The sequence below is a fragment of the Stenella coeruleoalba genome (assembly GCF_951394435.1).
Source record: "Stenella coeruleoalba genome assembly, chromosome: 7".
Taxonomy (NCBI): Eukaryota; Metazoa; Chordata; class Mammalia; order Artiodactyla; family Delphinidae; genus Stenella; species Stenella coeruleoalba.
The window spans coordinates 89,198,740-89,223,140 of NC_137153.1; the positions used below are offsets into that span (position 1 = coordinate 89,198,740).

Below are 24,401 nucleotides of genomic sequence, written 5' to 3' on the forward strand. Positions count from 1 at the left end.
AAATTTTAATTTTCTAGAAAAAAACTTTATTCACCAAGTTTTCTTGTTAATCTAAATGTAATTGTCCTTTAAAATATTTTGCACATAATTCACTCTATATGGGGTTCATTTTTCTTCACTGGCTAAAGCTTCCCAAAATGGATAGTATGTACAAGTACCCACTATACACACTTACAGTTTCAATGATTTTCTTTTAATTATATGGTAATATACCAACAGATATTGGTTGAATGAAAAACATTTTTCACTTGAAACTAGCCAAAGACATTGATGATACCCATCGAGATAACTGGGATAACCCAGGATTGTCAAAGAAGGCAATAAATCACCGCTCCAAGGGAGATAAACCTATCTGGTACTCTGATTATGAACAGGGAACACAAATAAGGGGCATGTCACTAGCTTGACCCCAATTAAAAAAAAAAAAACTACCTCAAGAAGAAATATAAACATCCTTAGCATCTTCCTGGTGTGCTTTAGGATCCTGGTCTTGGGGCCCACCTCTTTCTTGGTGCAGCTCTGGAAAGCATTCTTCAGGCACATCCTTATCTTTATATGTCTTAGTAGAGAGGTCTTCAGGCCCAGGTATTTCTTGGTATATTTCAGGTGCATAGTCTTCAGGCCCAGCTGTTTCTTGGTATATTTCAGGTGAATATTCTTCAGACCCAGGTGTTTCTTGGTATATTTCAGGTGAATATTTTTCAGGAGCAGGTGTTTCTTGGATTGTTTTATGAGAGGGGGCTTTAGACACAGTGATTTCTTTATATGTTTTATGAGAAAAGTGTTCAGGTTCAACTGCTTCTTGGTATGTTTTTATAGAAAGCTCTTTAGGCACAGCTATTTCTTGTGCTTCAGGAACAAAATTTTCAGTCTCAGCTATTCCTTGACCTAGTTCAGAATTGTGTTCCTCAGGTTCAGCTCTTTTTTGGTATGTTTCAAGAGTGTAGCCTTTAGGCACATCTGATTTGGGGTATGCTTCAAGAGGGCATCCTTCCAGGTCAGCTACATCTTCAGATGTTTTAGAAGAAAGGGCTTTGGCTGCAGCGGTTTCTTGGCACATTTTAAGAGAGAGGTCTTCAGGTTGAGCCATATCATGGCGCATTTGGGAAGGATGGTCTTGAAATACAGCTATTTCTTGGTACATTTTAGGAGAGAGGTCTCCAGATTCAGCCATATCTTGGAGTATTTCAGAAGGGTGGTTTTGTACTGCTGTTTCTTGGTATTCAGAAGAATTTTCCTGATGGATAATGCTTTCTTGACCTATTTCAGAAAAATGTTTCTTGAGCACAACTCTTTGCGTGGAGGCTACCGGAAGGAGAGCTTCGGTCACACTCCTGGGTGGTTCAGTTTCTTTCTCTGTAGGTGCTGGTGCTTTCTCCATCATTTCCTTTTCTAATTGTGACAGAGGCTCCACCTTCGTTTCTGTATTTTGTTGTCTCTTTCTGCCTCTTTCACTTCTTTTTCCTGTTCTCTGCCGCTTATGTTTTTTCTCTCTATAGAGAAATCAGAATTAGTGTCAGCAACAGGGCTCCAGAATTCAAATAAACATTTGGCAATAACAGTCCCAGGACTCCCACTGCCTTGTTGCACGACCTTGAACAAGGCACTTAATCTCTCTCTGGGCCTCAGTCTCCTTGTTTGTAAAATGAAGAAGCAGTTCTAGATGCTCTCAATTGTCGGGAGAGGAAATGACCCTCAGGACTTTTTGTCTTTGATGCCTTGCTCTACAGGAATCTTCTTGGTGAGTGTAGCGTGTGTGTGTGTGTGTGTGTGTGTGCGCGCGCACGCGTTTGAGAGCATATACTTAAAGTTTGGTTATGGAAAATGTATTGTTGATGTTATACATTAATAGACTGGCATTCTTGTTTATATGCTAGTCTCTCTGGGTTTAGTCTATGTGAGTTCATTTCTCTATACCCTGGGTAAACTGATATGATTATGTTCCTAGATCTGCAGTGCAGGTCTGCTCCTCATCTGCGCAGCCTGCAGGTGAATGATGTATGTGGCTTGCTTATCTAATACAGTGTCTTGTGTAAAGCAGGCTGAGTGGCCAAAGCTGGGTCCACAGCTCCAAAGCTGCAAAAACACTTCCTTGAGGTAAAGCAGCTTGGTGGAAAGGCATGAGTGGTCATATTATACCTACTCTGAACCAATCGCTAAAGATCTAGAAGATGAAAGGATATGCATGGGTATTGCAACCAATGACAAATTGTTAGGTACTGCAAATATAACCAAATACAGATGGCTAATATAGATGGACTTGGGGGAAGAAAAAGATACTATAAAAAAGCATTTCATCATTTTTCTAAACCTATTGAAATTCTGTTTCATGCTACCTGCCCCGTGGAGCCTTCTCCAACAGACCACAGGGCTGAAATGCTCTCCCTGCTTACCACTCCTATAGGATTTATTATGAATTATGCTTAAGGTAAAGAACATAGGCTGCCTCATCCTGTAGTTATTTCTGGAGAAACCCTATTTCTTTTAGTAAACAAGACAGTCTTTGTAGATAAAACCAATGTTTTTTACACCTATGCAATGCTTGCAGTTCCTTGTACACTTAAAAAATGTATACCCTATTCTACTTTTGCGTGTTTGAAAATTTCCATAATTAAATTTTTTTAAAGGTTGTCTCATCAAAACCAGTTTGAAGTCAATATTAAAAAGGTACATATTGTAATAGTACAGTTTAAAATAAATATTAAAAATAATATAGAAGGTAAAAATGATATGGTACCTCAGCATTTGGAAGTTTAATTCCAAGTAACCAAAGTAACAAGATAAATTATAAAGTCCTTATTGTCAGATTTTAAAAAGATGATGTATGTGAATTCTTCAGGCAACATTATTATCCTAGAAATTAAATCCTAAATAATTTGTTATGTAGATCTCTATATGACGGAAATGTGAGTAATGTTCCATGTTCTTCCTGGTAGTTTCTCAAAAGATACAAATATATCTGTGTGGCCTAAAATTTAATCTGTACTCTGTCACTTATAAGCTATGTGATCATGGGCAAGTCACTTAAACTCTCTATTCTATGCCTTGATTTCTTCACAGGTAAAATGGAGTAAATAGTATCTGCCCAACCTCATGTGGTTGTCCTAAGAATTGCATGTAATAACTTATATGAATGAATCATCCAGATAGAAACTAGTACTCTTATATAAATATCAGAAATATATATATATATCTATATGGTGCTTCCTATGTGCCAGGCACTGTTTTAAGTAATTTACTTATTCTGTTATCTCATATAGTCTTCACATCAACTTATGTGGTAGATACTATTATTATCTCCATTTTGCAGATGAAAAAACTAAAGCACAGAGAGGTTGAATAACTTGTCCAAGGTGAAATGGCTAAGAAGTAAGGGAGCCACTCTTCAAATCTAGTCATTTAGCCATCTGGCTTTAGCAGCCAGGCTCTTAACTATTACACTCTACCGCTTCTCTCTGGAGCTAAGGTTTCACTGTGTAGAATGTTGTAGTGAGGACAGCCCTCAGCAGTATAGATATATGTCACAACAGCAAGGCCGGCCAGCTGCCGAGAGGCTCACCAAGGTTCCACCTACTCCAGTGACTTCTTCAGCCTTGCCCCCCCCCCAAACCAATGAGCACAGAAGCCCAATTCTATGAGCATACTGAAACCAGCTCCATTTCTAGGGTCAGAGCTCATCAACCAGCTCAAAGAGATTGATATGTAAACCTAAAGACCAATTTTTAAATGAACAGTGAGGAATGCAAAGACTTGGGAAGGCAAGGAATGATCAGAAGGTTGCTTGGTGAGTTAAGGAATTAGGGGAACTAATTGTGTGTTCTTCAACAGAGTCACCTGTCAGAGGACTTGAGTACAGAAGTTTCTGCTATAACATATATGCATTCCTGAAAAACCTCACTTTCTGCAAAATCATGCACTAAATGTGACAGTGTTTATGGGGAAAAAATAAAGTTAGGGCAAATAACTCAAATCCTATGCAACTTTTTAACACTAGCATAAACAGTAATTGGGACAAGGGTGAGATAACTTGGATAGTCCAGACAGGCAGCTTACTATGGCTGGAGGCTGCCTCGAGGGTGGTAAAAATGCACAAAAGCAACAGTGTAAATGCAGGCTTTCAGTGCTGAGATCATGCAAATAAGGGTGCTCTGAGACAGCAGGGCTGCCGCTAAGTTGAGCACAGGAAGAAGTGCAACCTGCTATATGTGGAGATCTTTGCAAGGCTACCAATGTCCTTCTCTGGAGAAGAAGCCCCGGATGAAGGCTGAAAAGGACCCTGTCTATACATCAGCCAAGCTGAAGGCTTTTTCCTTTCCTGTGAAGGTTTTAACTCTATTCCCACTATTCTGGCTTCTTTTGAGTAAGAAAAATTATGAACTAACACAACTTCCACATTATGCTGACATCATTCTCATATTTACCAATCATATGTGAGCTAACTGGTGTTGTAGAAACATGTGTTGTTGCAGAACAGACGATACTAAGTCCACAGTGGGAATAGGTACTTAAAACATCTGCACTGTATGTTTTTTAAAAAAATGATGCCTAGAAAAATGTTTACCTATGTTTTTTTGGGTTTTTTTCACAAAGCAGAGCCCGGCCCTGTGAAAAATGTATACCTATGTTATTTTTGCCATTGAAGGAAACATTTTTACAGTAAAGAAGAAATGCACATCTAAATCTTAATCAAAAAAATTTTAAAGAAGAGTGCCTAGATCAGTGGTTCTCAACTGGGAGCATTTTACCTCCTCTCCCCTGACCCCAGGAGACATTTAACAAGGTCTGGAGACATTTTTGGTTGTCACGATGGGGAGGGGAGAGTCCTGTGGGTTTCCAGAGGCCAGTGGTGCTGCGAAACATCTTCAATACACAGGACAGCCTCCCACACAAAGAAGTCGCCTATCCACAGCACTAATAACACCAGCGTTGAGAAACCCTCGCTCAGATGGATGCTGTACTTTGGCTCCTTGGGCTCCCGTTTTCTATTTCCAAGCAGGCAATACCTCTGTTTTCACAGTTATATTCTAAATGGTGCAGTTAGATGCTGCCTAATTTATAGTCATGTTCATGTACTCCCTTCCTGAGATTACATACAGCTGACTTTGGACACTTAGGAACTCTCAAACTCTGCCATCACTCATTTACAGACAGTGCTTTGGTTTACTCCATGGAGAGTTAACTACAATCATTCAAGAAGAATTTCACTAATAGAAAGCTTGGAGAACAAGCTTGGGGGTCTTCTCAATGGTGTCTCCCGCTCCCAACAGATACTTCTATGGTTATATTACTAGGGTGGTTGAACACCAGTCCTCTCTACAATATACATAATTTGATCACCTGGTACTGTAATTAAAAGAGACCATATATAAGATTCTGTTCCCATCACTTTACTAGATGGGTGACTTTAGGCAAGAGATTTAACCTTCAGAGACTTGGTTTCTTTTTTTGTAAAATGAGGATAACAGCTCCCAATTTATGGGATTTTTGGAAAGATGAAATATAGTATGTAAAAGTGCTCAGCACCACTTGACAAGTAGCATACGCTAGATAAACATCAGTTCCTTTCCCCTTGCAGCAATACCATACCCAAATTGCCATTGTGAAGTTTGCTTTTCTTGTGCTTCAGCTTTTCTTTTTCTGAGTTGCTCTCTGTTTCTTAAACTCCAAGTTCCAATGACTTCTGTAGGATCAAAATGAAAGTTATGGGAGATAGTGATGAGTTGTGGCATTAACAGGAAAAGAGTCCTATAGAAAAAATGGTAGAATCCCTTTACTGGGTGTGTAAGTTTTTCTCTTAGCCTTTTGAGGACAAGAACTATATCTTATTTATTTTTGTACCTCTGAAGAATGCCTGGGAGCAAACATTCAGTCGACATTTTTTAAATGAAAAGGTCAGTATTTGTACATAAGTGTGCTACCAACCTATTAATTTTTTCAAAATAGTGTACATATTGTACAAACATAAAAGAAAAAAATCAGTCATGTTCTGCCATCCTATAACCTGTTTTCATTTTATTCCTCGTATTCATCTAGTCCCTATATTAAACAAAGTTGTAATGATGGCATACCACAGTTTTATCATTTATTAATCTGATACATCAAAAATATATTCCATCATCTCGTCCTCATAATTATAACTTTAGCAGCTACATGATACTTAATCGAGTTGATGTATTCTCATTTATCCACTCATTCCACTCGTATTGAACATTTAGGTTGTTGCCAGTTATTTTTTCTTGCCATTGTAGATCAAATTATAATAAATATTTCATGTACACAACAGCTTTTTTTCTTTTGTACATTTTTCCTTTGGATGACGTTTCTCCAAGTTCTTTGGAATATTAAAGTTATTATCAAGAAAGGTTCTATTGCCATCCAAGTTTGTGAAAAGTTAACTTTGGGTCTTTGATGTAGAACTTCTTAGAGACTATAGAATGATTTCAAATTTGCACGGGGACCCCCAAAAGAGAAAATGTCCCTTGGACCATGGCACCTTTTGTTTTTAGGACAAAAGTCCTTAATGGTGAACATGGATGGAGGAAAATTATACTTTTATTTTTACCAATCTTTAATTTAAATGACCATTTCCTTCAATTATGAATGTAGGTAGCAAACCACAGTAGTTTTAGCAGTGTGTGATTTTGTCACAAAAAGAAATTACAGATTTTCTTCATATAACATGACAATTATTGCAGATACCTTAAAATATCATTTATTTGAGATGATATATTTGATTTGATACGGTGGTAATTAGATCCACCACTGGACCTTGTTATTTAATGCATCTGTAAATAAGCACATATATTATTATATCATAGTTTTTTATTTTGATAACTTATCTTAATATAATTGCTTCCTTTATAATCCTATGTATTTAATTTTATGTATTCAGACTTCTTAGTCTAAGAAGGGGTCTAGAGGTTCATCAGAATGCCAAAGGGATCCATGGCATTAAAAAGTTTTAAATCACTGCCTCAAGGCCTAGGGTTCTGCAAAAGCAGCAGAAATGCTGCTTTAGGATAGATCCAAAGACTAAGATTAGTGAGTCAAAAGAATAAACACTATTATAGTTCTTATTATAGTTCTTATTATCTGGCTACTTATTGCCAGATCCCTTTCCAAAAGTTTCACTATATTTACGTTACCAAAGAAGTATATGGTTGTATTTGTTTTACCACAACTATCTGGTATTGGGTATTTTCGTTATCTTTCATTTATATATATTATTAATAATTTATTCATTATTTCCTTGTGTTTCTCTGGCTTATTAGAATCTTAGTGCTAGAAGGCACCTCAGAAAGTTATATAGCCCCAATTCTTCCATTCTAATATATGAACGTATCCAATTATGCCCCTTTTTTGCCAGAGCCATAAAAAGAGGAAAATAATCATAGTCCAATCCTTCCCAACAGTCACTACCTCTTAAGGACTCTTTCATTACCTGGAACATGGTTCTCTTCTTGATGAGGATCAGGTATCTGATGGAGCATCAAGTGAGACTGGTCCTTTCCCAAATCCATCTTGCTGCAATACCTTCCTGCTGTTTGGTCTGACTTCCACAAGAACCCTTTTTTAAAATGTCAAAAGTAACTAACAGTTAAAAACACACACATACCCGAGTTCACTTGTCACTTGACTTCCTGCCTAAAAGTTTTATCTAGTTGGACCACAGCTGCTGGCTACTTCTACTTTCTTTATCATACTGCACAGGTGTGAGCAGGGGGCACAGCTGGTGCTATGTCCTCCGCCACCATAGTGGCTAGTTATACAGACAGCCCTGCAGCCACAGGCTGGTATGTCACAGCCTCCAGTATGGCAGTCATTTGGGTCTGCTAAGAAGTACCTGAGTCCGATGTTACTTTTTACATACAGAGGTGGCATAGTATAGGAAGAACACCAAGTCTAGCGCCTAACCAGCTCGATGTCCTTGAACAAATCACTTCCCCTTTTCGTGACTATCCTTCCTCATTTGCAAAGTGGGTGAATAATTCCTGACTTGCCCACCTCACACAGTTCTTGTGAAAGTGAATATTATGAATGTGAAAATTAGGAAGATATGAAATTAATCTTATATTGTTTTCCTGCATGTGGCATTTTTTCATCTTAACCTGATGCAAAGTAATGGAAAGTCTTGCTGTTAGATAATAGACATAAAGAACTAAATTAGGAATTCAAAGCAAATTTGAACCCTCTTCTGCTCACCTGAACATTCACAATTGACTCAAGATAGCTAGTGAAATCCACTGTGACTCATCCAGGGAAGGTCAAAAAGCATTTCTTTTTTTTCTTTTTTTTCTTTTTTTTTTTTTTTTGTGGTATGCGGGCCCCTCACCGCTGCGGCCTCTCCCGCCGCAGAGCACAGGCTCCAGACGCGCAGGCCCAGCGGCCATGGCTCACAGGCCCAGCCGCCGCGCGGCATGTGGGATCTTCCCAGACCGGGGCACAAACCCGTGTCCCCTGCATCAGCAGGCGGACTCTCAACCACTGCACCACCAGGGAAGCCCCCAAAATCATTTCTCAATGAAAATATCAGCACATTATGTCACAGAAATTAAGTTGAAACCAAAGGAATCACCCATCTTCAATCGGTCACCCAATTTGTGAAGGCAAAGAGGTACAGAGAATGAGGATTGTTCACCAAGGAAAGGAACACTGACCACCTCCTATTACAGGCAAACAGTCTGTGAGATGCAGGGTTAACACTGTATCTGGAGTCAGATACTGAGGTGAAGAGAGTTTGAATTCCAGAGTTGCCACATTCCCTAATTCAGTCACCTTAGGCCACTTAGTCTTGGAGCCAGTTTACCTACCTACAATATGGGACAATATTGGTATGTACCTCATGAGGTTATTGGGATGACTGAATCAAATAATGCATTTCATATGTGCCTGTCATATTGAATACATGGTGCCTAGCATATTCAGCATGCTTAGTAAGTGTTAGTTGCTTTATTAGTAATAAAAATATAGTGACAAGATTTTGGTAAGTCAAGTCACAGTTTAAATGCACTAAGGAACTCAGAGAAAACCTGAAGGGAATCCTTTATAAAGAGAAAACCTTTATAATGTGAATAGATGCCCTCTACTTCCATAGACTCTTAAGGCATTAGCATCTCCTCCTAAACCATCTAGTCCCTCCCCCTATTTTATACACAGAGAAATTGAGAACCAAGGAGGGGAAAGATTTACCTGCCCCAAATTTTCTTACTTACTGGTGGCACCACATCTTACTGATGATAAGATGGGTCATCTTGTTATGCTTGATCTTACCTGGGTATGAAGATGTATGTGTGATGTGAACATATGAGAGAAGCAGCTTTTTCAAACACACTGAAAAATATTGAGAATTATATAACAAGCACTCAAGCGCTTACCACCAAAACTTAATGTGGTATTTAATTACTAGATCCTAAGCTCTAGCTTTAAGTTTCTCGGTTCCCCAGTCTTTCTTGTAAGTTAATCTCTACCTAAAAATTCAGATAACTCCAGGGAGTCCCTATTCCAAGAAGTCCTATAGGGAATGGAAAGTGTAACTTGCAATTTATCTCATGATAATTTTTGGATTTTCAGATACAGATACAGGGTTTTAAAAACTCCAATACAAACTAAAGTAGCTTTGAAAATTATAAAACAGGAGTGTTTTATAATTTAAACTGGCATTTTAAATTAGTTGCTTTATTTGATATGTTTTAATTCTTACTGATTAGGTTATTTCTTATGATAATGAAATAAGATAACCTTTTAGAATACTTCTAGGATGCCTTACAGAAGATGCAGAATTACTTCTTAAATACAATTATCCTTCAAGCTTATAAGACCCAGTTCAACGATTCAGCAAACCTTACTGAATGCCTCCTCTGTGCCATGTACTGAGCAAGGCTGTCAGACTACAAAGGTGGACGAAGGTGGACAGATGTTAGTCCCTGAGTTCTGTGTACTGTAGGCCCATTGAGATATGCACATCTTTATTGGAGGGAAATAATATTTAGACCCTTTACACCCTGCTGCAGCCTGCCTAAGTTGATTCCACCCCATGTTCTGATATCTAGGAGCAGAATGTGGAGGGACTATATGAGGGTGGGGTCTCAAGTTAACAGTAATTAGGGAGCAATATTGGGTGGAGGGGGCAGGTGGAGGGAGTTTGGAGCAAACTAGATTGGAAGTCAGGCAAGGTGTCTCTGTTGTGATAAGCAGGCCACAGCAGGAACTTGTCTGGGACAAAAATAGCCAGTCAGTAAATTCACAAGCCATAGTTCATTGTCCTTTCCCTCTGTAGTGAAGTCTAGAGTCCATAGCAGTATGTTAGATGCTAGGCATTAAAGGCCAGATATTTTTAACAAAAGCTGCCTTGTTCTAGAGTTATTTGCATATATACATAATACCTCTCTCTAGGCCACAAACCCTTTGAGGGTGGTTACCACTCCTGATTCATGGGTGTGCAGCCTGTGAAAGTACTTGATACACTCAGAGGGGCTGATGCTGCTGTCACTTAGTAATACCATCATCTGTTCCAGAGCTCTTTCTACTGTCATTCACTGGCACTGACCTCTGTGCTGAAGATATAGCAGTTAGAATTTCCCTGGTGGCACAGTAGTTAAGAATCCTCCTGCCGGGCTTCCCTGGTGGCGCAGTGGTTGAGAGTCCGCCTGCCGATGCAGGGGACACGGGTTCGTGCCCCGGTCTGGGAAGATCCCACATGCCGCAGAGCGGCTGAGCCCGTGAGCCATGGCCGCTGAGCCTGCGCGTCCGGAGCCTGTGCTCTGCAACGGGAGAGGCCGCAACAGTGAGAGGCCTGCATGCCGCAAAAAAAAAAAAAAAAAGAATCCTCCTGCCAATGCAGGGAACACGAGTTTGAGCCCTGGTCCGGGAAGATCCCACATGCTGAGGAGCAACTAAGCCCATGCACCACAACTACTGAGCCTGTGCTCTAGAGCCCGTGAGCCACAACTACTGAGCCCACGTGCCACAACTACTGAAGCCCACGTGCCTACAGCCCATGCTCCGCAACGAGAAGTCACCGCAATGAGAAGCCCACGCACCACAACAAAGAGTAGCCCCCGCTCACCGCAACTAGAGAAAGACTGCGCAGCAATGAAGACCCAATGCAGCCAAAAATTAATTAATTAATTAATTTTTTGAAAAGAAGAAAGAAAAGTGAGCATGGAATGATAGGATAAGGAACAAGGGGGGAAAGTTGATGGTGGATGCTATTTTAAACAGGGTGACAGTTGTTCGGGACTGAAGGAGGTGAGGAGCCAACCAGGCTGCCATCTGGGAGGGCACTGTAGGCAGAGAGGCACTGGCAAATGGCCTGAGGTGAGAGAGTGGTAGGAGGTGGGTTCAGAGAGGTAGCTTATTGCCCCTTGTAGGCATGTCTACTCTGATTGAGATGGATAGTCATGGGATGGTTTTGAACAGAGGATTGATGCCATCTGACTTTTTTTTTTTTTTTTAATTTTTGGCAACGCTGCTTGGCATGCGGGATCTTAGTTCCCCAAGCAGGGATCAAACCTGTGCCCGCTGCAGTGGAAGCATGAAGTCTTAACCACTGGACCTCCAAGGAAGTCCCTGGCATATTTTTCAAGGATTATTCTATATAAAGAACAGACCATGTGGACACGGGAGGAGGTGGAAGCAGGGAGACCAGTTAGAAGGATCCTGCAGAATACAGATGATTAAGGCTTGGACTGTGATGGGAGTGATGAAGAAGTGGTCAGACTCTGGAGTAGCTTACAAACTGGATATGCAGTGAGTGATAAAGAATCAAAGAGTATGACAAGAGTTCTGGTCTGAGCAACTGGAAAGATGGAGATACCATTAATAGACAAAGAAGACTGGGGGGAGCAGGCTTGCAGGAGATGATCAGGAGTTTAGTTTTGGACATGCTAATAGATTAGGGATAAAACAGCAAAGGAGCAGCCAGTGAGGCAGAGAATAACCAGGAAAGTGTAGTGTTTTGGACGTCAAGTGGAAAAAATGTTTCAAGGAGGAGGGAGTGATCAACCTGTCAAATTTTGCTAATAGGTAGAGAGAAGGAGGATTGAGAATTTTCCTAACAATTTCTTTCCTAAGAATTTAATTAATTATGGACTGGAGCCCAGAAAGGTTAAGTGACTTGGCCAAGGACATACAGGCAGGACCAGCAATATAATTTGCAGGGCCCAGTCCAAAATGAAAATACAGAGCTCCTCCTTCAAAAACTATTAAGAATTTCAAGACAGCTACAGCAGAATATCAGAATGTCAAACCCATCACAGGGCCACTTTCACAAGTGCTTCCCTGAATCTTTGTGGCAAACTTATAAAATAGCTATTAGTGTCCTCACTTTTCAGATCAAGGCACTGGTGCTCAGGGTGGAAAGTGATTTTACTAGGGTCACAGAGCTAGACTGGTAGTTTGAGCATGAAACCTGAGCCTGCAGCCTCCAAGTCTGGCCTTCTTCCTACTAGACCAAACTAGATATTGAGGGAGAGAATTGCTTTCCTGCCTCCTGACCCATCTGGAGCACGTTTAAGTAAGTATTGAGGCCTTGTTCATGCATTTCAGAGGCCTGGTTGAACTGGGCAGATGTGGGAGGGAGGGAAAAACATTCCTAAGAACTTCTGCCCTGGGGCTCTTTATGATGGGGGTGAAAAGGGAGCACTGGATACTATTCAGTGAGAAACTTGACCTAATAAAAGTGCCCCCAAACTGACGTAGTTTTAGGCCATATTGATAGAATTATAGAAAAGAGGGCGCTCACTTTGCTACACTTTGGTTTGTCATCCCATACATGGAGTGTTATGCTGTGAAGACCGTGTGAATGGAATTTGAAAACGTGTAGAAAAAAAGAGCAAGGGATTTGGGACTCTACCATTTCCTGGCTGTGTAATTTGGGGGAAAATCTCTCAATTCTTTCTGATTCTCATTTTCTTCCCTTATAAAACAGAGAAAAAGTAATACCTCCCAGGGATTCTGGGAGGATAAAAGAGATCATGAGAGCTTTCTATAAAATAAAAAGCACTGTGCAGATAGACATGCCATAAACTCGGGCAGTGTTAACAGTATTATTAGAAGTGTTCTAATTATGCACCTGGGCATTGTCCTGGAGTGCATTTGGGTGGAAAAGTCAAGAAAGGGAAGCTATCATACACTTTTTTTTCTTAGTGTTCTTTCCTTGCTAAAATACTTTTTCAAACCTTTTAAATTATTTTCAAAGAGTTGATCATGCTTTGTTTTCCTTAGTGGAGAAGGAGAGTTTCTGGTTTCCCTCTCTCTCACAGCCTGTTGATGCATGATAAATAAGCTCTGTCTCTGCTGAAACAGATGCTACTGTACACATACAGATAACACGGTCTATGACTTTAGAATGGCTGTAACCTGACTTTCAATTTAGTTTGTTCCAAAGTCCCTCCTCCGGCCTCCTCCACCAATATTGCTTTCTATTTCTTAATGAATAGACAATAAGCATCTCTGAATAAACATTGATGTGTGGTCATTTAGCTGGGGAAGAACAAGTCTGCTCCCACCTTGAGCCCCCATCACATCTCTGTCCTCACTTTCCTGAACTTCCGGAACTAACAGTGTACTCTCAAGTCGACTGCTTCCTTTCCCCACATAACTTCTTCTTTCCTTTGCATCCACAATCTAGTTTTCTCTTCCACATATTGTTCTCTCATAAGTCAGCAATGATTCCTAATGGCCAAGTCCAGTGGTCCCTTCTCACTTCTCTCTCTCTGTGACTTCACTGTAGCTCATGGCTCCTCTGAGCACTTCTGTCGCTCTGTTCTTGGCTTCTCTAGTAATGTGTTCTTCATCCCTCCTTCCTCTCCCCCCCGCTCCTCCACACACTTCTCTTTTACTCCTCTAGCTATGAGAAGTACTTCCCAAGGATGACTCCTCTGAGTCTTTTCTCTCTCACTCTTAGACAGTCAATCCAACTGTATACCTTTAGCTATTACCTTTATGCAGATATCTTCTAAATAATTACCAGTCTGAGTTGAAAAATCACATTTTCAAGTGTCTCTTGAATATCATTCTTTACCTGAATATCCCACTGCACCTTAAATTTAGCATAGCAAAAAGCAAATATAGGGTTTCCCTGGTGGCACAGTGGTTGAGAGTCCGCCTGGCGATGCAGGGGACACGGGTTCGTGCCCCGGTCCGGGAGGATCCCACATGCCGCGGAGCGGAAAAAAAAAAAAAAAAAGGCAAATATATCTTCCCCCTAAAACCAGTCTCTCCTACGCTTTATTTCTGCCACTCTTAACTATTCTACTATAGAAGAGTGGCACCTTGTTCCTGGACATCCAGTTCTAATTGGCAATCCAGTTCAGAATTGTCTTTGCCTCTGCCTCCTCACTTTGCTTCTCACATCCAGTTGGACACAGTTCTGAGTTTATTCTTCCCAATGTCCCACATGCTTATTCCCTCTTTTCCTTTCCCATACCACCATCCCAGAGGGGGACCTCAACTTCTCATTGGAAGTATTGGAGAAGCTTCCTAAGTGGTTTATTTTCTTCTATCTCCCCTCACCTTCCCCAGATTGTCCTGCACAAACAGCCAGAACATTCCCCATAAAACTGGCTCAGAACTGGTCTCTACCCCACTTAGAATCCCATAAAGTCTCAGTATTATGTGTAGAATGAAGACTAAACTTGTCAGTCTGGCATTTAAAGCCAACTTCCCAATCTTGTCTCCCATTACTTTCCTGAAAATACCCAATATTCCAATTAAATAGTGCCACTTGCCCTCCCTGTTTGGCTTTGATTCTTTCTAACACCCACAGTACCTTTATTCACAACTTCTTGCTCTTCAGTGCTCTTCACTTGTGTCTGCCCATCCAGATGGTGAGTGCCCCCATCACAAAGCCTTTGGTGATAATGATGATGATATATTAGCTACTCTACAAACACATAATAGGTACCTGACATGTTACAAACATTATCTCATTGAGTTCTTCTAACTAATATTATCCCCATTTCACTGATAAGGAAATTAAGGTTTAAAGAACTTAGGTTACATCCCAAGGTCACATAAGCTCACAGGTGCCGTAGTTAGAGCTCAAAACCAAAGCAGTCTGACTCTAAAGTTCACAGATTTAACCATTCTTTTTACTACCTTTTCCTACCTAGAGGTGATCTCTCCTTTTTGAGCTATAGTGTCACTTGACCTGAGCCTCTTGTATGATAAATATCACATAATATTTATTTTATTGTTGACATGTACACTTCTTTTCTATAATGTTCATTCAGCAAACATTATTGAACATTTATTTCTTGCCAGCCCCTTTACTAAGAATTGGAGACATAGAGAAGAATCAAACAGGAGTCCTTTCCTCCAAGGAACTCAGTCTAATTGAGGGTGATAGACAATAAGTAAATCTGAATTTAGAATACAGTATGATAATTTTAACATCAATATTTCCAAATGTTCTAAGAGTAGAGGTGGAGTGCTTAATTCTGCTTTCACAGAAGCAGAAAGATAAAGATATTATATTGTGTATCCTCTAGCTATAATCCTCTTTATTCATAACTGCCTTGAAATCACTCTGCATTGGTCAACACGTAGAATTGGAAAAATGATGAGGCTCTATGTGTGTAATAGTATTATGTGGTTTTTTCACTTTACACTAGTGTTAAGCTTTTCCCCTTTTATTAATTTCACAGAAATAATAATGATAGCCAATATTTATTGAGCACCTGCTTATCATATTCCAGGCGGTCTTCTAAGTACTTTATATATGATAGTTCATTTAGTCTTTACAACAGCTTTTAAGGTAGGTATTACTAATATCCCTATTTTGTAGATGAAGAAACTGAAGCACAGGTATTGAACCTGCGCCCTAAGTCAAACACCTAGTAAGTGGCAAAGCTGGGTGGTTTGGATCTAGGAGGTCATATGCTTAACCACCTTGCTCTCCTGCCTCTCAATTCTACTTCTTTCATATTTAATAAAATAAGGCAGCAATATATATTCTTTTTTGATCCTCTCTCCCTCCTTTCTTTCCCATTTCCCTCTCCCTCATCTTCTCCCTCTTTCTGCAATTTGTTGACTATATAATCTGTGTCCCAAAAGTGTGTAGGGTGCTGGGAATATAAAGGCAAATAGGAAAAACAGCATACATAGAAAATTAAGGGAACACAGAGGAGGGACATCTAACCCAGATGAAGAGATAAGGTCAAAGCAGTCTTACTGGAATAGGTGATCTCGAGCTTAGTTTTGAGAGTGAATAGGAATTAACTACTATGATGCAACCAGGCTCAGAGGAACAAACACAGGCTCCAGAGTCAGACCTAAGTTCATTCAAATCAGGTTCTGTGTGGCCAGGATCTTCCACCCTCAATTCCCTCATATATGGAATGGGTATTATAACACCTACCTTTCATGACTATTATGAGGATTAAGAATGATGACTATTGGAAAGAATCTGGCACATAGCAGACCTTACTGCTCTGGCTGTCATTATGATTGTTCATAATCTCAATAACAGTAAGTGAAATAGAACTGCCAAATAATAAAGCTAAGCAAGGCATGAGAGTTATTTTATAGATGAGGAGATCCAGAGGGGGCCAATGTCACACAGGCCTAGTGGCAGCTGGAACCGGAATCCAGATCCTCTGAGAGTTTTATCATTTTCCCTTTACCTGCCTGCTATTCCGAACTCTTCTGTCTACAAGTCAATCTACCTTATCCCCTGGTTTGATGAAGTATTTCCCAAACTTTCCAATTGTTACATTCTCTCTTCATGATTTTTGCCATATTCTTGTAATAACATCTTCTGTATTATTATTTACTTAATATTTTCCTTCAAATAAACATTTTTCCTAAAAGTATTTAAAATGGAAATTTTATATCACCAATGTAAATGGAAAACCAACAATATCACCTGTGAAATCACAGGTTTGTGGTATAACAAATTATAATTCTTCTAAGGTACATTAAAATAAATACTGAACTATTAAAGTAAAAGATGTTTCATCTGAAATTATCTGCACTGCCCCAAGTGGAATGAATGCATATCACCTCTTGGAAAATGCTGGCCTATGTAATTAATCAGTGAATTCTTTTCATTTCACAGAATTTCTAGATCATGTCCAAATTATCCTAAAACCAAACTGCCCTTTGCAGGAACTGTTTTATAATTCAAAAGGAACAGAGCAAAAGACTCCATTCATTCCCTGGCCTGCCACTGACCCACTGTTATTCATATCAGCTACTCTCCAAGGGGTCTCTATTCGAACGCTAGCCTCTCCTATTTTTGCTCTTTATTCACTCCTTGGAGTTTTAGCTACTCGGGCATAGAATATGTACTAGAACCTAACATGATGCTTTAGTCTTATTAATTTGGAAACTTCAACTCCCTGCTTCCAGCAGATTCTATCCCCTGGGCTTGAAGTTTAGAGTTAGCATAACCTAGATGAGTCCCTGCCCAAAAGTGAACACTGCTGAAGAATTGCAGCCTTCCAAATGGTTCAGCGCCAGCGCTGAATGTTATATTATACGTCCAAGTAAATGGTCGTCACCTGAACCAGTTGAGGTAGAGATGACTCTGGCTAGAACTCTGCCACTAGGTGGACGTAAAAGGCAATTACACCATTCTCACCTGTCAACTAGGTCTTGAGCTTTGGTTCCAAGCACTTTCCCTTGGAGGCAGCCTGCCTTGCTCCCTAATTCTCTGACACTCTCCATTCCCCCTCCCTGCAAGTCCTCCTCTGGGTGAGTTCGCATCGGGGATGTTTGCATACCAAACACTTAGCTAATTGATATTCTAACACAATCTGTTCAACAAATGTTAGGCTTTCTTGTATTTTGGGTTTGTGTGGTGTGTGTGTGTGTGTGTGTGTGTGTGTGTGTGTGTGTGTATGTGTGTGTGTGTGTGTGTGTTTTAGTGACACTTTGGTTGTATTTTTAGCCAGAGAGAAGAGAAGGACTTACTTTAGCAGGCAGAAAATGTATTGTCAGGTCTTTCTTCCCTGGCATTCTCCTAAGTGGCTGTGAGCACCTTTAACAGATGGAGCTCAGGATGTGATCAGATCTGATTTCATCAGCATATATCCTGGGCAAGTTCAACATGAGGATGAAGACTTCCTTTGTGCTTCTTTATGTTCTGTATTGTCACCCTTTATTGTTAGCACTCTCATTTTAGGGAAGCCAGAGTTGCTCAGCTGTGATAGACACCTGTGTGGGAGTCATGTAGCAAAGTCTGATGTTCCACTGGAAGAAAAGAGGGTGCAGGTCTGCCCCAGCACTTTGTAATGAGCCCTCCCCTCCCCGTCAGCAACAAGCACATCTATTCTTAAGTATCAAAATGTTCTTGGTAATCAAGAGAGAAATTAAACCCAGACAGAATTGTCATCTTCAGAGACTGCCAGCAATACCCAGAATTACCCATAATCCTTCTATCTGATGGGTTTGGTCTTCTTGATGAAAATAAAATAGGATGTTTCATGTTATTACTGCCATAGCCTTCATTATTAAAATTGGATACTATGCTTCACTTCTCAGGAAACACTAACTAATAGGAGCAATTATCACCCTGAAGAATGTGTGGTGCAGCAGATAGAGCCTGGACTCTTGGATCAGAAGATAAGTAGGGTTATCTATTTCCACAGAGCTGCTATTAACTTCTGTTTTTACCCAGTTCAGATGGGTGTACAATACTTTGTGCTCATGCAAAGAGACTGGACAGAATTATCAGGCAGAATTTAAATAACTTGGTCCATCCAACCAAGACAGATTTTCCTTTCTAGAAAACCCTACCCCTACCCTGATCTATGGAAAACTCCATTCCCATATCCCACTACCAAATATGGCACCCACATGGATTCAGTCGTCTCTCTGAGGAGGAATGAGTAGAATGAAACTTCACTAATCCAGTCAATTCAATTCCCCTTTAATGGGAATTAAATTAAGATCTCAATAAGACACAACAGTTCTGCTTTCTAGTCTTATACAGAAATTACGCCTTTAGCTCTAAATCCTAGTTATCTCTGACAGAGGAAGTAAACAATTGATCAAGTAATAGAGTTGCTACAGTGTAGGAAGTAGGAGTGGAAAGAAGAGATTGATGAGTAGGTGATACAATATGTAAGTAATGGGCTTGAGACTTTCTAGTAAGTCAGACAGTGATGCTTGACTGGGCAGGAGAGCTCTTTGTTTTGTAAATTACTTGCAAACTGGTAATTGTACTTTATGGAGTTACGTGAACCTGGGACACAGTAAACACTAAATTTCATAGAATTTCACCGCTGGAATAAATCTTCAATGTCATCTAGTCAAATTTCCCAAGAGATGTCTGAAAGCCCTGTGTGGACTCAATTTACCAGAAAATGTTTCTGATTTCAAAAATTTTATTAAAGAAAACCCCACAGAGGGACTTCCCTGGTGGCACAGTGGTTAAGAATCCGCCTGCCAATGCAGGGGAACATGGGTTCTTCCTGGTCCGGGAAGATCCCACATGCCGTGGAGTAACTAAGCCCATGAGCCACAACTACTGAGCCTGCATGACACAACTACTGAAGCCCATGCTCCTAGAGCCCGTGACCTGCAGCAAGAGAAGCCACCGCAATGAGAAGCCCGCGCACCACAACGAAGAGTAGCCCCCGCTTGCCTCAACTAGAGAAAGCCCACGTGCAGCAACGAAGACCCAACGCAGCCAAAAATAAATAAATAAATAGTTTAAAACCCGCAGAAATTTTTACAAGTAACCCCATATGTTATAGTTCTGAATATTACTTCACAACCCTGGGAAAGTCACTTCATTTTTGTGGGCCTTTGCTCAAAACATGACCTTGGGCAAGTCACTTCACCTCTCTGGATATTAGTTTCCTTATCTACAAATAACCCCAGCTCTGTCTTGCCTGCCCCTCAGGGTGGATAACAGGCTCAAGAAGATGATAAAAGTGGAAGGTTTTGGTAATCACAGGGTACTTTCTAAAACATAAGAAGTGTTGCTACCAGCTCCTACATTCCCCCTCGAGCGACATCCCAATGCTAAGCAAGAGTAGCAATGTTTCACCCCTCTCCATTCTATTAAGATGTTTCTCCCCCTTGCCCATAATTCTCCCCCATAGAATCACCCACAGATGGGTCCCTACAGGAACATTCTCCAAGGGGTCCTGTGTTTTTTTCATGAAAGACAAGGAATGGGCTTGTGCGAGTAGCAAAGTCTGAGAGGGAACGAGCTGCACGCATACAGGGAGGCTTTCAGTGGGAGCAGCTGCAGGCCTTTTGCTTTTCTGCACATCCTCAGCTACCAGTGCCACTTGGCCCTAGGCCTCTATCAGCAAGGGTGAACCCTAAGGAGCCCAGCAGCTCCACACAGAGGACCCTCATAGCAGAACCTCATAATGGCACAGATTATTGTTCATTCTAACAGGCATTTAGTAAGCGTTTGTTGTGAGTCAGGTCCTGTGCTTGCCACAGTGGGTAAGAGATGAGTCAGATGTGCTGCCTGCCCTTGAGACCTCACAGTTTAGTAGGAGAAACAGACTCATGAGTGTCATATACAGACTGGGTTATGACCAAAGCCCACACAGCATTTGGGCACAGTTGATGGATCACTTAAGTCTGTCTGAGGGCTCAGGCTGGGCTTCTCAGAAGAGATAAGATTTAAATGTTACCTTAACAAGGGGGTAGAAATTCTCCAGGGGGATTAAAGGTGGTGGGGGGCTCATTTCAGACAGAGGGAGGTGTGAGTATACAAAGGCACAGAGATGTGAAAAGGCATCTTGGTTCTGGGCACAGTAACAGAGAAGCTGGAATGTGTGCTACACACCAGGGAATGGAAAGATCTGAAACCAGAGAGGTAGCTGGGGGCCCAAGGAGAGGCTTTTATGATGTCATGGGGAGCCACTGAGGGGTTTTAGGGTGGAGAATGCCATAATCAGGTAATGTTCTTAGAGCATTTAGGTGACAATAAGGGGGCTGGGTGGGAAAGGAGAGAGAAGATAAATTCACTGAGGGTATTAAAGGAAAGCACAGATTCTAGAGAGATTTAGAAGGTAGAAATGACAGATTTTATTATGAGAAATTCTAAGAGCTCCAGCACAGAAAATTGAAAGAGAAAGACAGCAGACTAAAAATTTAGTGAGGGTCCACAGGTAAGATGACAAGATATCTTGTATCAAGCAAATCACACCCTGACTTCCATTTCTTGATGGCCTGGCCGAGATGGCCTATGTAATGTTTATGGACAGGAGGTCAAAAGCTTTTATTACAAATTATTTTTATAGCTACAGAAGTGGATTCAGCAGATCTGGCTGGCTAGGCCAGTGTTTCCCTCCTTTCCCTCCTGCCCCAAAGCTAATTGCTTTGTCAAGGAGGATGCTTCCCCAGATAGAGAAAGGCCACATTTTGGTTAAGGATTGACAAATAGCTATGCCAGGATCTCCATACTAAGTTCTAGCTAGATCCACGCATTACCACAAAGAACTGCATAGCTCAGAATGCTTGGCTGCCTATAGCATACCGTCACAGACCACACATGTGGCAAATTCCCAGAAGAATTGATATATGAGCTGGGTCTTGAAGAAAGCAAAGGAAAAATAAGCACATTAAAATGATATCCTACCTGGTTTGGCCCTTTTTTAGAAGTACACCTAGAATGTTCTAGAGCAGAGCTGTCCAATAGAACTTTCCACAATGATGGGAATCTTCTTCTGTATGATCCAATATGGTAGCCACTAGTCACATGTGACTATGGAACACTGTAAATGTGGCTAATGTGACGGAGGAACTGATTTTTTTTAATGTTATTTTAAAATTATTTATTTATTTATTTATTCATTCATTCATTCATTTATTTATTTTTGGCTGTGTTGGGTCTTTGTTGCCCTGTGCGGGCTTTCTCTAGTTTCAGCGAGTGGTGGCTACTCTTCGTTGCGGTGCGCAGGCTTCTCATTGCAGTGGCTTCTCTTGGTGAAGTCACTGTTGAGAAGGTCTCATTCTAGCTCACATTCTTGTTAAATAACCTGGGCTCCTTGTATGTGGAAAACCGATTTCGAGCACAGAACCTCTAGCACCAAGCAGAATGGCAACATAATTTTAGCTCCGGAGCAAATGGGTCTCACAATAGCATGAGTTCAATGTATGCATTAACATTTGAATATGCTGTATAATAAGCGTGCTGATTACTCTGAGAAGAATACTTGAAGAATAAAATAAGCTGTGATCATTAGAGGAAAAAGCGGCTAGCAATTTATGGCATGGCTGCTGCTTGATATTCAAAAGTACATGACAGCTCTCATCACAGGTAAAAGGTAACTACTGTGATGATAAAATGTAATGACAGTGGCAGGAAGTGATCAGAATTTTACCGGAAACCAGTTTGTGGTATAGTTTCTTACCACAGTCAGATTTATAACTTATAAAAACGTGTCCCCATTTGGTTGTTTGGTTCCTCTGGGCCGTTTGAATGTGAATCCATTGTAATCTCAACTTTGCAGGAAGTGGCGGACCGAGTTTTCACGGGAAATGAGAAGCTGAGGTGTAGAGGCCTCAGGTTGGACGTGGGGACATGACAATCACCTTGTGCTGGGAGAGAAGCTGTAATGGGGAGCTGGCTGGTGCCCCACAACTTGGATGACCTAGACCAGCAGTTCTCAAAGTCTGCTCTGCCGACCTCTGGGGGATCCTGAGACTCTTCCAGGAGGTCCATAAGATCAAAATTATTTTCCTAATAATATTAAGATGTTACTTGGCTTTTTCACAGTATTGAAAGACTTCAAATTATATGACTCAACTTATATGAAATGTCCAAAATAGGCAAATCTATAGAGACAGAAAGCAGATAAGGAGCTGCCCAGGGTGAGGGGAGGCCAGAAGGTGGAGCGACTGCTTAATGGGTACAGGGTTTCTCTCGGGGTGATGAAAATGTTCTGGAACTAAGTAGTGGTGGTGGTTTCATAACTAAATGCTACTGGACTGTATAATTTTAAATGGTTAAAATGGTGAACTTTATGTTATATAAATTTTACCACAGTAAAAAACAGTCCAAAAATAAATAAATAAAGCATTAAAACGAAAAACAGTAATCTTTTGGAGTTCTGACTACCTGCTCTTTGCTGCAAATACTCCTCTATATCCCGGCTCCTCCCTTACCTCCTCAGAGCAGTCTCTCAGAGCTATCTGAGAGGTTTCGTCCTGGGCTTTCATCCTCAGTTTTGTTAGCCAAATAAAGCATAATTCTCAACTTTTAGGTTGTGCATTTCTTCAGTCAACATGACAAAAGAAAAAAATGGCTAATGATATTAAGTAAATGAAAGAGATCCATTCTTATGACTTGTTAAATGTTTCCATATAATTTTTCAGACCTCATAGCATGTTAGGGCTAGGAGAGACCTTGGTTACCTCCTCATGCAAGTTGGAAATAGGGCAGGGGAATTCCAAGGTGATCCTGTGGAAGAAATAGGGATCAGGAGCTAAAGAGGAGAGATCAGGAGTAGGGAACAAAGTCTCCCAGGAGCGGATAGAATGCATAAGATAATAAAGAGAGAAAGGGTAGCTTAAGATGATTATCAACCAGCATTTGGGAAACCCCCTACCCAGAAGAAAGGCCAGAGGAAGGCAAGAGAACTAGGAGATGGGAGAGTCCCAGAGCAGGGCAAGATGCCCCAGGGCATGCATTAGCAACCGGGGATACACAGAGTTTCAAATTAAAGCGCACTTCAAAGCTTCCCACAAAAACCAGTTGCAGTGCCTTGTCCCATCCCACCCTGACAGAGCTCCCCAGAGGCAACTACTGCCAACACTTTTAGCTATTTACCTCATATTTATAGACACATGCTCTGTTCTATGTCTTGGTTTTTCCACTTTAGACATTATCTATTGACTTCATATTATTAGAAGACTAGGATTTAGTTCTCGGCTACCACCTCTGAAAGCCAAGTGGGCACTAGTAAACTGGAAACCAAGTGACCCATCTTAAAGGGAGGCAGCTGCTATTCGGCGGGTTATTGCCAGGGAATGTAGCTCTGCGATGCAGAATGTGTCAAAGTATGTTCATTTGTAAGTAATTAAAACAACCAGAAAACTGACTTAACGATGAAGCTCACACTAAAAGTCCAGGTAATTTAAGCTTCAGGGTTGGTTTGATTCAGCAGAGCACCAGTGTTATCAAAGCTGACCTTGATGTGAGATGGCTAAGGACAAGTCCCAGAGCTCCTTGTCCATATCCAGAGAGATACAGGTCACTTCTGGAAGCCTCTTTCTCAGGAGTCCTAGCAAATCTCTATTAATCTGGATTGAGTCTTATGCCGGTAGGAGATACTATGAGGCTCAGCCCAGGTCCCCTCTTCTGGGGCAACACATCCATCCCTCAGCTGCTGGGAATAGTCTTGCTCTGAGCCTTAGGAAACCACTTCCCCCAAGGTTTTACACCCCCTTCCAGGGTGCAGCCTGAGGCCTGTGACTGGCTGATG

General features: G+C 40.9%; 1 protein-coding gene across 3 annotated transcripts in view; it reads right to left on the minus strand.

The window, feature by feature from the left end:
* Positions 1–433: 433 nt before the first annotated feature.
* The window catches only part of HEMGN (hemogen), a gene marked incomplete at its 3' end in the record, with an annotated part of 34,716 nt that continues 10,748 nt past the window's right edge, over positions 434–24,401 (minus strand). For 2 of the 3 annotated variants that reach the window (XM_079926970.1, XM_079926971.1), the window contains 3 exons: positions 7,442–7,567; positions 5,587–5,680; positions 434–1,493 (listed from right to left, as the gene is read on the minus strand). In XM_079926970.1, coding sequence (XP_079783096.1) covers positions 434–1,493; positions 5,587–5,680; positions 7,442–7,567 — 1,280 coding nt within the window. Of the gene's footprint in view, positions 1,494–5,586; positions 5,681–7,441; positions 7,568–14,770; positions 14,828–24,401 lie in introns of those variants that run through there. The other variant, XM_079926972.1, reaches the window with a different exon arrangement.